General features: G+C 44.3%; 1 protein-coding gene across 1 annotated transcript in view; it reads right to left on the bottom strand.

Annotated features, from left to right (window-relative positions):
- Positions 1-11,103: 11,103 nt before the first annotated feature.
- Positions 11,104-15,456, bottom strand: part of TRIM63 (tripartite motif containing 63) — a 44,804-nt gene continuing 40,451 nt past the window's right edge. Inside the window, exons 8-9 of the mRNA XM_078682683.1 lie at positions 13,945-14,037; positions 11,104-11,615 (exon numbers count right to left, since the gene is read on the bottom strand). Of these exons, the coding sequence (XP_078538809.1) occupies positions 11,605-11,615; positions 13,945-14,037 (104 nt within the window). The 3' untranslated portion in view covers positions 11,104-11,604. The remainder of the gene's footprint in view (positions 11,616-13,944; positions 14,038-15,456) is intronic.

Raw genomic sequence — 15,456 nt, 5'->3', positions numbered from 1 at the left:
CAAAAGAAATCGCGGTGCCGGTTTATTTTACTTTTGAAATTGGAACGCGCATTAGCGCTGTCACTTCGTCGGCGTCCTGCATCCGAGTGAACTCAAATTCTATATCGGGGAGGAGATGTAGTGGGTGCACAAAGCCACGAGACCACCACCAGGCCGCCCGATAATTTCGGGCATTGGTTCCATTTTGGAACCTTTGTCCACCTTCGTCGATCATTTCCTGCGCCCCATGGTGCAGGAAATGCCTACGTACATGAAAGACACCACAGATGTGCTACGTCTCCTCCCCGATATAGAATTTGATACAGAGACAGATCATCTTGTCTCTTTCGATGTAGAATCACTCTACACATCGATCCCTCAAGACGAAACATTAGAAGTTATTTTTTCCCTTTTAATGGCTCGTGATCTAGAAAGCATAACACCTGCTAGTTTTATCATGGACTGTGCCACCTTGGCCATGAAGAAGAACTTCTTCAAATTTGAAGACACGGTCTATTTGCAAACATCGGGGACAAGTATGGGGAGCATTTTTGCCCCTAGCTTGGCAAATCTCTACGTACATCACTTCGAGCAAGAGCATGTCCTCACGAGGGACAACCCATACATCGCATCAATAAAATTGTGGAAGAGGTATATCGACGATATACTAGTGATATGGAGAGGTTCCCATGAAGATCTGGTAGAATTCCAGAGTTGGCTGAATAGTAGGAACAACTATCTTCGCTTTACTGTGGAAGCCAGCAAAATCAGTATTGCTTTTTTGGATTTGAAGATCTTTTCCACACCAACAGGACTCCAATCAGAGCTCTACAGAAAGCCGATGGTGAAAAATTCCCTACTTTGTTTTGACAGCCACCACCCTAAGTCCCTCAGAGAGAACTTACCCTATGGTCAGTTCCTGAGGGTCCAGAGGAACTGTTCAACTCAAGCAGGATTCAAGATACACACTACAACTCTACAACACCAACTCCATTGTAGGAAATACCCTCCTAAGTTGGTACGAAAATCTATGAAGCGTGCCCGTAATAACAACAGGTTAGCACTCCTGGAACCCTCAGTCCCGAAAGTGGCATCGAACAGATTGACGTGCGTGAGTACTTTTGGGACTCTGTCCAACAAAATTCAGAAAATAGTAAAAAAACATTGGCGTATTCTGAATTCGGGACAAGTATACTTAGAAGCCCCCCTTTTTTCCTTCAAGAGGGCACCTAACTTAAGGGACCGACTTGTCCATACTAGACCCCACAACCAGATGCCAAGGGCTCTTGGCACGATCTGGGACCTTCCACCTGTAGTAGGTCACCATCCATGTGGGTCATGCCAGGCTTGCCAACAAACAAGCAAGTCAATTGAGATCGACATTGGTACCAACAGACCATGGAAACAAATGAAATTCACCAATTGCAACAGTGAGAAGTTAATCTACCTCATTACCTGTCCATGCGGTCTGAAGTATGTGGGGATGACCACTCGGAAAATAAAAATTCGTATTTCCGAGCATAAGAGTACTATTCGTTGCAAAAGACAGGCAACCAAACTGACGAATCACTTTTTAGAAAAACAGCATCCACCTACAGCATTTGTTTGGACTGTCCTTGAACAACCCTACATCCCCCTCCACATTACAGATCACTCCACTTTCCTTCTACGTAAAGAACAAAAATGGGTGTTTAAGCTGGGAACCAACAGAGTTGGATTAAATGATGAAATACCCTGGTCCACTCTTTAATTAGTGCCTATACATGTAGAAGTGTTCATGCTTGTCTAGTTGCTTCATAGCTCTTTTTAAGCTCTTTTTAAACTCTTAGAGCTATGATTTTGCTACCAATGATCTGCACTCCTTATTCCTTGCAAATGATTTGCCACGCCCCTCTTATGAGATTGTCTATGACTTGATCAGAATAATTAATATCTTTGACATCTCAGAAGATAGAGAAGCCATGTTTTGACCTTTCATTCTTTTCGACATTTGTGACAAGATGACCCTGTACATTGTGGAATTCACGATGTTTTGTCATCAGTTTTTCGTCATTTCACAGGCGAAACACTGTTTACAAACTCTGTATCCTGGCAACTAGTCCCATCACATGATTACACCATACCCAATAGTATGCATAGCATGGTCCGCTCATGTGACCAGTCACAGACCAATCAGTGACTGACTTACAATCACCACCAGCCTGACTGACACCTGATTGCACGATCCGATCACATGATCGGCAGCGGGCCAATCAGCAGAGTACTCTTAACCGTAGCCCCCTCTCCTAGTCAATACCTCCCCAACCGGCTCGGAAGACGGCATAGAGGTACTGACGGAGAGGTGAGGGATACTACTATGGTCTATTGGGCTTTTCTGCTTGTTGAAGTACACCCTGCGCTGCGACCAGGTGAAACCCGGCGCTCACTTTTACTTGAAAGACTCGTTATTTATTTTGTGACGCTACAAAGCGGTGTTTTTTAAGCGCTATTGAACCATGCCTAACGATGGTTTCAGGGCAGCGTTTGGTGAATCCCGACGTAACTTGACACTTTTGACTCTAATCAAGACCCTTACTTTACCATCACGAACCAGGGTCCTTTCGAAACGTATTCACTACATAATTCTTTGAAAACTATCATCTAATGACATATATCTCTTGAAGTACTGGTGTGCACAACTCTTAGTTGACACGGAAGCAATCACATGTACTTGTTCTTGCTTCCTTTTAAATAGAGCGGGGCCTCCCTTGATTCCTGAGCCGTTACCAGGCGAGGTGGGGTAAAATACTTCGACTAAAATGGTAAGACGGAGTAAATGATGTTTCATGTAAGAACTACATCTTAGTGTCTGCATGTTTAAAAATTGGCAGAACCAGTGTGTTTTTCAACTAAACAATTAGGTTACGGTTAAATGTGGATTGACTACACGTTAATATATCTATGTTTGTGGTTGTTTTACTATTTTTGTGTCTGTGTCTTTTCTTCCCATTAGTGACATATAATACACCTGCAAGCAAAGTCGACACCTAGGAACCCAGGTGATCTCTTTTCATGTTGCAGTATGTTCATGATATGGTCACTTTTTAATTATATTTTTCACTATACCTTTGCAGTAGCATCTTTAGTCATCCAGGTCCTGATGAAAGCATTGGACTCATTTGTCCCCCTGTAATGCTGAAACATGTTGACCACTTTTAGGCACATATTTGTTTAATCTACCTTTGCTGCTCTTTTTAATGTTGGAGGAGCGAGCAAGAAAACAGAATAAATATATCATTGTTGCTCCCTCACCCAATTTTACCTTCACTAAACACCTTTTTCACCAGCACTGCAAATCAGTCACCCTATATTCATTTATTGGCACTTTTTGACTCTCTAAACATATCGGTCACTATCAGGCGAATCAAAGGTTATACCATCTGACCTTCTACTCTCTCCGATAGTGGACCCAAGATATGAAGTACAGGAATCCCAAATGATGAAGGGCGGTTCCGAGTGGTGACTGATGGGTATCCTGTTAGGACTCGCAGGACACTCATTTATGTTTTCATTTACGTTTTCACTTAGTCTTTAATGGGTTAACACAGTCCTCCTCCAGTCTAATGTACCACACATAGCCTTTTTGTCTAGACCCTTTGACATTTGTGTTTTTAATGCTTTTTTTTGTCAAACTTTTTTTTTATAAACATATATGAACCATAAACCATTTTTTTATTTTTATTTTTTTATTAATATACTAGCAGCCCGTCCCGACGTTGTCCGGGTATGAATTGCTGCCGGCCGATTGTCGCGCCCATTGGCCATGCCCCCAGAACACGAAATATTGCCCAATAAAAATGACCATAACAAATGCCTAAATCCTAATATGTGAGCGCCCTCCATAGAACTTCTGGCGGGTGGTGTGTCTAAAAGTGTATCTCGGTGCTGGCCATCAATGAGAGAGACCTGTGCATTTTTCAAATGGGTGGTGAAACAATATGAGTATGTTGCTGGAGATGTGGCCCGCCGTGCCAGCAATGTACTTACCGGGGGAGGGATAGCCCTTTTTTTGCTATTTCTGTGGAGACGGGCCTTTTTTTGCTATTTCTGTGGAGACGGGCGTCACGCGAGGCCTGTGCGCAACAGAAGTGGTAAATCTCCAATGTGCGCATCAGGCGTCACTGGACGATAAGGCGAGATTAGATTTCCTGCACAATGGCCCCTGTTTGTGCTTCTTCCGGCCCTTAGTAATAGTGCCCTGCCTGATCTACATACAGTAAAGCAGGTGCACGGCACTGGGAGCATGGGGCAAGCACACCCAGAGCTGGAATGTACGCTCGCTTTTTTTTTTCGTAATGCCGCGCCCCGCACACGCCCACGCCCCCAGCACAGGATATGAGACATGGCATGAAGGGCGGAACGTACCACACGTTTTCATAATTCCGCACCCCCAGCACACGCCCACAGCACACGATATGAGACATGGCATGAAGGGCGGAACGTACCACACGCCCCCAGCATTTGTCACGCCCCCAGCAAACGCCCACAGCACAACGCAGACACGCCCACAAGGGACTACTTTGCTGGCACGGTTCTTTTACCTTCTAAATGTATATGGTGGGTGTCTGCATAGCCTATGTCCTTCTGCTGCAACTGCCCTTTCCAACGCTGTATTGGGTGTTGTGATTGGTGCTGTGGTTACTGAGATTACCCGCCTCAAAGTTTGGGCTCTCTCTTCATTATATTAGTATGGATATATAAAAAATAAACCAATAAACAAAATTTAACAAACATAATGGAAAAGAACAAGGCGGAAGAGTGCTGTGGGGACCATGGAAATAAAGCACAAAATAAGGACGTGTGTAGTGCGCATATCAAAGGACTGAGAGAGAGAAACAGAGAAGGAAAAACAAGCCAGAGAGAAAAAGAGAGGGAAGGAAAGAAAGAGAGTGAGAAAGGAGAAGGGAGAGTGAGATAGAAGGAAAGGAATGAAGAGAGGGAAGTGAGAGAGAGAGAGAGAGAGAGAGAGAGAGAGAGAGAGAGAGAGAGAGAGAGAGAAAGAGAGAGAGAGAGAGACTGTTGCCTCTGTGCATCCATGAGCAAATAATTACCTGGTGCCGGCGGAGTGTGCAGCAGTGGGCGGACTGCACGTGCCCATCAAAAGCCAGCCGATCTCAGATGTGTTGCAGAGTCCTGAGTCCTGAATGGTGGAGACCACATCAGATTCTGTGTGGATCTTATAGATGTCACTGAGTCCTGAAGGGGGGGACCACATTAGCTGTTCCGCAGCCGGGCAGATCTCACACATGTCGCTGAGTCGTCAATGGCGGAGACCACCTCGGTGTTTGGTGTCGCTAGGCATGTGGAACTCAAGATTGTGCCATGTGGTGGTAGGCTCATAATGGGCACATGAGTTTGGGGTGGCACTAACCCTATGCATATGAAGTCCGCGCCAAGGGGATGGTAGGTCGCTGACGGCCATACAGCTGAGGGTGCGACTAACCTTCTGCGCAACTTTTCATGGACTCTTTATGGTTAAGACCCATGGAGCGTTTGCCAGTTAGCCAGCACTGGCAATAAAGGATGTGACGTTGTTGATCTATTATATTTGTGTGGTCACATGTCCTGTGCCGCATCTCCCGGATGGGTGTGGTGTGTGTACAACCCTGCCCTCAGGGAGTGACCGTGAGATGTTGAGAACGAGGCCACTGACCTACACACCAACAGCCAGTACGTCTGTGACAGGTAGGGTAGCTATGCGGGGCCAACGTTGGAACATAATTGGAGTGGTGTGGCGTGGCGTGGTGTATGACGGAACAGGGCCGGGATAGACACAATGATGCGGGTGGCTCATAGTACTGCATCTGGGAGTCGAGCAGACGGGCAGCAGCTGGCCCTCTGCGAGCCTGGGTCAGAACTGTTCATAACTCACACTACATAAGTATTGAAAAAACGTTTTGTGATTCAGTCCGTCAGCTGGCATCTGTCCGAGGCATTTGTGAAAACATATCAGAGTTATTTCTGTGAGTGAAACCCCTTTGACGCTCCCTCTCCCACAATAGCAGGTAACATACCCTCTTCCCACATTACCAACATACACCCAACAACCCGGAAGTGTCCCTTTGGGGTTGGAAAAAGAAGAATCTTAGTCTTGTATAGATTTACATATAAAAAAAATTATTTCAAGAAAAGAACAACAAATAAGACTGAATGGAGTCTGGTGCTGTGGTCGCTGCCACGAAGTTGGGGTCACTGTTGTTCAGGACTCAGGACACAGTTACACATGTGGAATTGGTTTGTGTTAAATAAGGTTAGTGGTACCAGAAGCATTGAGTCTGTTTGAGCCTGTGATGATGGTTGATGTGGACGGGTCGCACTAGGAGCAATAAGTCTTGCCTACTGGACTGCGTCATGTGGAATCGGGACTGTATCTGAATTGTGAGGCCTGCTGACCGTAGTGTAGGCCAGAGATAGCGATGAGGAAGGGTCCACAGGCATGTGCATACGTTGGTGGCCTGTGTAGTGCTGGTTCAGTGGCACCACTTGTCGGCGGACTTCAATCTGTAAATACTCCTCACTGATCGAAGGGAGTGGGGTGCGGTGGTCGCTGCCACAAAGTTGGGGTCACTGTAATTCAGGACTCAGGACACACTTGTGTTAAAGAGGGTTAGTGAGACTACGTGTCGCCGGCCTTGCATATCAAAATATGGGGGATCGGCTTGTGTTGAATAAAGTTAGTGGCAGCACATGTCGCAGGTCTTCCACAGTGTAGGTCATGTCAATATGCCTTCCTGATTGAAGGGAGTCTTCTGCTGTAGTTGTCTCACAGAGTTGGGGACACTGCTATTCAGGACTCAGGACACAGTTACACATGTGGGATCAGCTTGAGTTGAATAGAGTTAGTGGCACCACGTATCGCAGGTCTTCCACAGTGTAGGTCAGAGGCAGCGATGATATTTTTATCAATGATCTTGCAAACTCTTCATTTTTTTAATTGTTATTCACCAATTGTTACTTTTTTTGGTGTTTATCCCCCAGATTCATAATTGTCCCGATTTGCGAGTCCTTCATAGCGATTATTAAGGAATCGCTATTAAGGACTCGCAAATCGGGATTCATGTAGAAATTGCTAAATAAATTGCGATTCCTACAGCCTCCTTATTTGCGATTAGCAAATTGCTAATCGCAAATAAGGAATGAATGGGGAGTCAATCCTTATTTGCGATTAGCAATTTGCTAATCGCAAATAAGAATGCGATTTCAAGGGTGCCAGGGGCGTCCAAAGGACACCCTGTAGCACCCCTGAAATGGAAATGTAGCCTGATGTGGGGCACACACATGTCCAAAGGACATGTGTGTGTGTAACATACCACTTAGAAAAATGCACTAAAGTGCAGTGCATTTTTCTAAGTTTTCGCTATTTACCACGAAGTCAGACTTTGCGGTAAATAGGGGCCAGAAATTACGAATTCGCAAATTTTAAAAGTTTCATGAATAGCATTTAAGGAATCTCAAATTGAGATTCCTTTTAATGCGATCGCAATTTTAGAAATCGCAATTATTTGCAATTTTTCAAATTGCAAGTTCATGACCCATTGATGAATTCCAAATGCCATTTTTGCGGGCGCAAACGGCCGAATTTTGCGATTTGCACCGTTTGCGCTCGCAAAAATGCTTGATGAATCTACCTGTATGTTTATATGTTTTTGTTTTGATAGATGCAGTGATGTTCTTAATGATGTCATAAATTATGTCACTTACAATTTCATGTGTGATGTCAAACACAACGCGGGCGAATTATGGTTTATACCGGGTCCCATATCTGGCACATTTGAATGGTTTTAAGAATTTGAGCCAGAACCATAACTGTTTTTATTGAATACAGACACACACAAACACACACACACACACCACACACACCTCCCTCTCAATATTCAGATGTACAGTCACGTAGGTGTAACATTATTACTGACTTTTCTGTTTTAAATCCCAACTTTTCACTTCTTTGCTTTTAATTTTCGTACTATTAGTATCCCTTTTTTCTTGAGAGACTCAGGTACGATTTTTTTAGAGAATTTTTTCTTTTAATTAATATGTACAACACCTGTTAAATTTTCAATTTGAAGCGTGCTGACTTTTTTTTGTAAAATGAAAATACTAGAAAGCAGAGATATTGTCACACTTGTTACCACGTGCACTAGTACTTCTGCAATGTTGACTATCAGAGGTTCCAGGTGTATTTAGACCTCATCTGTTTTTTTAAATCCTTGAGTGTATCTAGACATCTCTCAACATGCTTATTTCTTTTCTGCAGGGTGCACACCAAGAGGAAAACATCCATTACAACACAGGAATTACATTGTAATGCCTTTACAATGCAAGTTGTTACAACAACGCGTTGTTACATTGCATTCCATTACAACGCAAGTCATTACGACTTGCTGTAGGGGGCAGAAGGTGTTGGATTTGTTGGATTTTCAATCCAACACCTTCCCTCCTACTGCACACTCTGGAGTTGGAATAGTAAATTATACTAATCCAAACTCCAGCTCCCCCCTACAGTAAATCATTGTAATGACTTGCGTTCTAATGGTGTGCAATGTAACAATGTGTTGTTGTAATGACTTGTGTTGTAATGGCATGGTTGTAAAAGCATGCGTTGTAATGAGTTATATTCCCACCAAGATTGTCCTGTCTTAACGAGATACGTTCAGAATGAAAATGTGCTTATGCGATAAGCTTGTATTTGTTTTGATTTTGATATGTTGTGTGGTGAATGGAATTATGTCATTATTAAGGAAGTTTTATAAAGAATTAACTTACGGAAAAACCACACTGGATAAAAATTTGTTATGTCCAATTTTATTTTAGATTACAATAATGAAATATTACATGTTTGTTATTGATCAAAAAGGTCATGATAACAAGATAATGGTTAGTATGAGAGACAAAGTTATGGTGGAGGTCAGCATTTAAAATGAAGGTTAGATTAAGAGTTAGATTTGTGGACAGTGTAGTCTAAGAATAAAGTAAAGAAACAGTGCTAGATATAGGTTAAGGTTTAATACAGGGGCTGTGGGTGAAATGCATTTTCTTTACAAACAAACTTATTCTTAAAGGTACTCTTATTGTTGACCATCAAACGTTTTTAGACAAATCTTTATGGTGGGTTCTTCATAACAAATGTTCTTCCTCAAGGCATTCCTCATCGAAACAACACACTGGTGAAAATAATTGTATCGAAGGGGATATGTGTTGAGTTATATCATAACACATCTGAAAATCCAAGCCGTATACATCATTTAACAAGTAAACAACACAGAATGCCTGTTGTTGGTGATTGTTAGAGATGTTAGACAGTGTGAAAAATAGGCGCTGGAAGTAGGGATGCTGGGGCTGCTGCTGCACCCTCAAAATAATCATGTTAGAGTTCAGAAGGGCAATACAGATGTCTTTACAGTTTATTTGTATCTGAGCATATTAGTGGTGCTTTCAAAGGCAGATGTGAAATGTCATGCTATGTCTTCGGGCAAATTAATGCTTATATTTTCAATAGGGAGATTGGTGTTTACTTTTCTTTCTCTGGGGGCAAATTTAGAGCATTGTGTGAAGTGAACTATGTGACAATCTTGCTGGGTTACCCGAGAGCATGGAAGGAAACACTATAGGATGTCAGTTTTATTTCTAACACACAGCAAAATGTAAATACCTGTAAAAGAACTGTGCATATATTTCAAAATATTTCAGCATGGAGGAGAGCACAAACAAATCAAACACTTTTTAATGTTAAAATGTGATGAAAACAAACGTTTTAATAGGATCAGAACAAATCAAGGCACTACTAGCTAGTGTGGAACAATGAGGCACACACATTGTTTGTTGGCTATGGTTTTATCAGTAAAACTGCATGCCAGTTCCCAGTATTGCCTTCGTCCTGCTTACTCTGTACTGTGTTGTAAACATTTCTTCCTAATAAAATCTTTTTGAAATAAAAAAAAAGAAATATATAGCCATTTCAATGGAAACTATGCTGTCAGTAAATGTAAAAGATTTGAAATAATATGTTTCAAAATGCACCACAGTCTATGTACCACAGCCTAACCTCTTTCCTGCTGAGTGGGTGAGGTTCATTTTCTACACTTGTTCTTTATGTGTGGAGTGAATTTTTCACAATCTCCATCACTTTCAGTGATGTAACATTAATGGCACTACCCCCACTCCAAAAATTCTTTCAGTTCCACTGGTCTGAAGTGAACTAATTTCCCTCTGTGCTGAATCACCCCTTTGGTGCACTTAAATGTCTGCATATGTGGGGTACTCATAAATATTGAATTAAACATTTTTACAGCCACAGGGCATATGGTCGGCTAATGGTACGTCAGTGGCCTGTGATAGAAGTGTAAGGTTCGAACAGGTGCCCATACAAATCACCTGGGGCACCTGGGAACTATTCAAAAGGATTCATGAAGCAGTAAGCTACAGAGTGTGACAAGATTGTTATTTTTTTTGCAAACAAAAATCCAGGTTCTTGTATAATGGTGCGCAATTTGAGACAAAGTCCTTAGCTTTGGTGGATACAAAGTGTTCTTCTAATATGAGGGTGAATAGTTTTATATTGAGGTGAGCTGCTGCACCTTCCATCCTGCACCATCTTCAAGAGCTGCAGGAACATTTTCGAGTCAATAAAGCCCATTGCACTAGCCCACCTGGCAAAAACGAATTAACAATCTCAGGGAGCAGCAGGTAGCCATGACATGGTCAGACTTGAAATGTAGGAAAAAGAACCAAGGGGAGACATCTTCTCAAGCCACGAATCCATAATGTTATAAAAATAGGAGCTTCATGCGTGGGCGGATGCTGTCTGAAATCTACTGCTGCAGAAGAGTTAGGTGAATGTCTAACCTTAGCTGGACATGTGTTTCACTTTACCCGAGCCCTTACAAAGGGTCACCTGCCACGTGATAGGCTGTCTCCCAATCCCAGGCCACCTTTCATTTCAGATGCAGCATCCATTGGAGGATTAGAAAATTGTCTGCCTAGGATGACTGATAAGGGTTTGAGTTAGTGATGTTTTAGGCTGTGCCACAAAATATGCTTACCGAGGCCAAATGCAGTGTGTTCACACACAAAGAGCACAAGAAGTCGTGAAAAGCACATACCCGTTTGTTTTATTGAAAGAAATACAGTACGACAAAAAGTCCCTGGGTTGCTTATCTTAGTGGTACCAAGGCATCCACGTTGTGAATATAAAAAAAGTGCGTTGTGGAGGTGCTGATGCGGGGCGTCCGCCCCTACAAAATGTAAGAATCTATACCGGACCAGGGCTCCGAGGTCCAGCCACACACCCAGATCCCATCACAAAGCTAGTGCATCCTACAGCTATGTACAGAGAGAGGAGATAAAGGCCAAAGGCCCCGTTGAGAAACCCAGAAAGTGTTCTTTGAGCACATTTCCGAAAGCTTTCAAGGAGTCACGGTTCTTGTAAATCAACTTGGGCGATGCTCCTGTGCATCCACGTCACACTCTGCCCACTCCTTACTGTCCTCAGGGGGCAAGGGGTGGCTGCAGGTTCAGGGCGCCCCCAATCCATGTCAGGTAGTTTGCGCAGTGAGGGTTTTCCTCATCTTCCGGAGTTCAGCGACACGGTCATTGCTGTCCTGAAAACAAGAAATGCCACACGTGAGCGATTAATGCACTGGGGAGGTGTGTGATGGACAGAACAACAGGAGGGGCTGTTAAACCACAGGGGCAGATGTGTGACTAGTAGCTCTGTGGGCAGGGCAGTTTATTCATTCAAAAATTATTTTCTTTTTTCCGAATGTATGTGTACATACTGGAATGTTTGTCGCCGCAGGGCTTAATGCGAGGGCAGCCTGGCCACAAATGGCAATACAGTGTATATTATGCGGAGCTACCTGATCATACTAACATGTGTGATCAGTGCAGGTGGGGCTGGGTCATTACTCCACAGCTCCAAAAGTGTTTTGGCAGGGCTAAGGTTAGCTGTGTCCGATCACTGAGGCAGTTGAGGTTGGCTGACCACAGAAGTTGGCGTTTAATGGTTGGAGCTAGATGTAGGGTTGCCTGACATTAGAAGTATATATGAGGTGGCTTAACTTCAGAGTTGTCTCACTACTTAGACAGGTGTGTGATGAGTGTAGCAAGAAGCAGGTAATAGCAAAGGGTAGTCTTGGCCATAAAATGAAAAAATTGGCCGGGGAAATGTATCTGATAACAAGGAGAGATTTGAGTCTAGTTAGGGCAGGAACAAAGATCAGAGGGGTCATGAATCATATGGGAAGGTAAAGGGCTCGATGGTTATTCCCCTGCATCTCGGGTGGTGCAGTAGTCCTGCCTGCTATCTGTATGTATTAAAACAATACGTTCCTATTTTTGGCTCTGTTCTCATCCTCTACTGTGAATGACACACCCTTGCATTTTCTCTTAACACATTGTCTCCAGCACCTAGACACTGTTTCAAGGCAAAATGTGTTGTCCGCGTCTGGTTACTCACTCAGAGAAGCAGCTCTGAAAGACTTTACAATGGTCATTTCTCACTCGAAAGCCAAAGAAGGCTCCGAAAAACATGGGCTATGGGGGTTGCAGCTGCTTGTTTCATGCTGAGAAGCTGCCTCAGGTTGTAAGAAGACCTCCAGGGAACCTTTCAGTGCAGGATTTTGAGAGGTTTAGAAATCTTTTCTGCTCACTCTCTCGGGGAAGATACCGCTCTCACCACCTTGTTCCCTTCCCTTCACCTACTCTTACTTTTCTCCCTCCCTCTCGCTCTCGTCTCTCTCTCGATTCCTTGCTTATCTATCTGCCCCATCCTGTCCGCATTCTTCAGCCCACCCCGAGTTCCCTCCCCTCTGGGCCTGTTGCACTCCTCGCCCTCTTTGATTCACATGCTCCTTCTGGTGCCGTGAGCAGCGGCTTGCTGTCATGTGACTCCTCTCGAGAGCTGAAGGCCTCCTTTGTGGCTGCGAGCAGAGATGGGCAGCGTGCCCTGTGTTTTCAACACACACAAGAATGGCGGCTGAAGCCTTATGATGGTCCCCTCCCCCCTCATCCCTCTGTCCCCACTCTATTGTACGATAAAATCTACCCTGGTCAGCCTCCCCCCTCCTCCCCCCTCCCTCCCCCTCCCCATAGTCAGATGACGCACTAGACACCTTCAGCCTAAACATCATGTGTCCTCTAATCTAGCGCCCCTCTGTAGATAGTCTCGACCCCCTACTCCCAGGGACATTCCATATGACTCCCTGGGACATTCCATATGCCGTTGTTGCCCCCTCTGCAGCCCCTGTCCTCGGCTATAGTAACCCAGTGCTTAATTTTTGCCGGTGGTTTCCGGTGCTCAGCACCGGCACTTAATTGTCAACACCAGCGCTTGTGACAATTTGCCACACGGTGGCGATGTCTGGCTAATTAGAGATGATCACAACAGTTAATTGTTAATTCAATATACATAAAAAATTACTATTACCTACCGTCCAAGCCATTCTTATAGCTTGGACGGATAGTCACATTTGTAGTTGTCTCATGGTTAATAGTTGTGTTTTTACTTTCATTGGCAGCACGGCAGGGGCAATGTGTGGTGCAAGCTACAGTACCTTCCTGACAAGAGCCCAGGTGCATATCTTTGTACAAATATAGCATTGAGTATTCTTAGATATCTGTCTATTCTTTGTTGCTACTGCCACACCCGTGACCCTCCACAGACAGACCTGCCCAGTGAGGGATCTCCATGTCCAGCTCATGTTCCCTCTAACCCTCCATATTCGGTAAGTCGCCTAGTAAGAACTGGTCGACCTAGTCCCTGCTCTGAGTGCCCTTCCTACTCACCCCTGCGCTATATTGCCCTCTGGATCCAGGCCCACCCCGCTGAAGCCCCAGGCCCTCAGTTGCTTTTTGCTCCCTTGAAGTTTCAATATCCACCCCCTGAGATCTGTGAGAGCCAGTTGATACCCCTGACTGGGTGATTCTTACCCTCCGCTATCCCTTCTGGAATATCTTGGTATTCTTCAGTATCATCATCGTCTTCGCTTTCTTCATCATCTTCCTCTTCTCCCTCTGCTTCACCTTCAGAAAGAGAGAAAATAATTGAAATCCAGGCTTCCACAACTAGTATATCAGAGTTCAGAAAAACACTTCCGGGTCAGGAGGATAGAATGCTATTTTAAGATAATGTTCTATAACTATACATAGACCGAAAGTGTTTCAAGATGGATTTCAAATGTTGATTGTTCATAAATTGGACTTTGAACTTAAATTTCGGGCGAAGTCCTGCTTAGGGAGTCTGGAAGTGTCAAAGGGAACTTGTGCCCGCTGGCTTTTAGGTAGGAGCTTCGGGCCCTGAGAGGGGTCCTCAGCAATAGAGTGGTAAACAATAAGGAGGAGATCTAATCGGGATGAGAGTGTAGGATAGGTAAGGAGGTAAAATGTATGTGAGGGGCTGGTGCGGCTGAATGAAAAGGTGAGGGCGCGATGGTAACAGTGAGCGAGGGAGGTTGTGTAAGTGATAGAGGGAATGTGGGTGAGTGGACAGCGTAAGTAAGGAAGGTAGTGTGAGTGAGGGAGTAGGTGAGGACGATGGAGGTAGTGTGGGTGAGGGAGTAGCTGTGGGGGGTGGAGGTAGTGTAGGTGTGGGTGGTGGAGGCAGTGTGGGAGAGGTTGTGCGGTTGAGAAGCAGTTGAGACTGAGAGCAGGTAGTAGTGTCCCTGACAAAAGATATGGGCCATAGTAAGATTATGTGGGCAGGTGGAGCGCAGTGTGGGTAAACGGGTAGTGGAGGAAAGAGTTTACTCGTGTGATATTTTAGGTAGTGTCCATGAGAGGGTAATCCGGAGGGTTATAGGGATGGAATACTACTGAGAGTGAAGTTGAATGGGTGAAGGGATTTACGTCAGTGATAGCTGGCTGTGCAGTGAAAGCAGCTAGTGTTGCTGGGGGCGTATGATGCGAAACAGGCGCAGTGTGGACGACGTAGTGCAATTGAACACAAGGCCGTGAGGGCACTAATGTAACTGACTACTCTGTCCCACTCCTAGGCCACTTTCAGACTGATAAAGGCCCCCAACACAGAACTTTGCCAATTAGTTTTATAGATGAAAACATTTCAGGGGAGAAAAGCGAATGGGAATGCAGCAGCTACTATTTATGCCCTCTACTAAAAAAAATTGGTAGGAGTACGGTACGGATATATTGAGACAGACTCAGAACAACCTAAGGCATCTTTTAACAAGACTTGTACCGCCTCAAAAATGCTACAATCATGCCCTGATATACACAATCCAAGCTGCCAGGGACATATGCACAATATACTATATCTTGCCACCTAGTGTGTCCAACAGTATGTGATAAGAAGACAACAGTGTAAGTCATCAGACTAAGCAAGCACTTTGGAATGGCGCACGAGCTTCCAGGCTCTGTCACTCTTGCCAGTAGTGGGCATCAACGCCTGACATCTGTGATGCCACTCAAAATACGGTGTCTGCGGCT

The sequence above is a fragment of the Lissotriton helveticus genome, chromosome 3_1 (genome assembly GCF_964261635.1).
Source record: "Lissotriton helveticus chromosome 3_1, aLisHel1.1, whole genome shotgun sequence".
Lineage (NCBI taxonomy): Eukaryota > Metazoa > Chordata > Amphibia > Caudata > Salamandridae > Lissotriton > Lissotriton helveticus.
The sequence above is the reverse complement of the archived record's forward strand: the minus strand, read 5'-3'. Positions and strand labels throughout refer to the sequence as shown.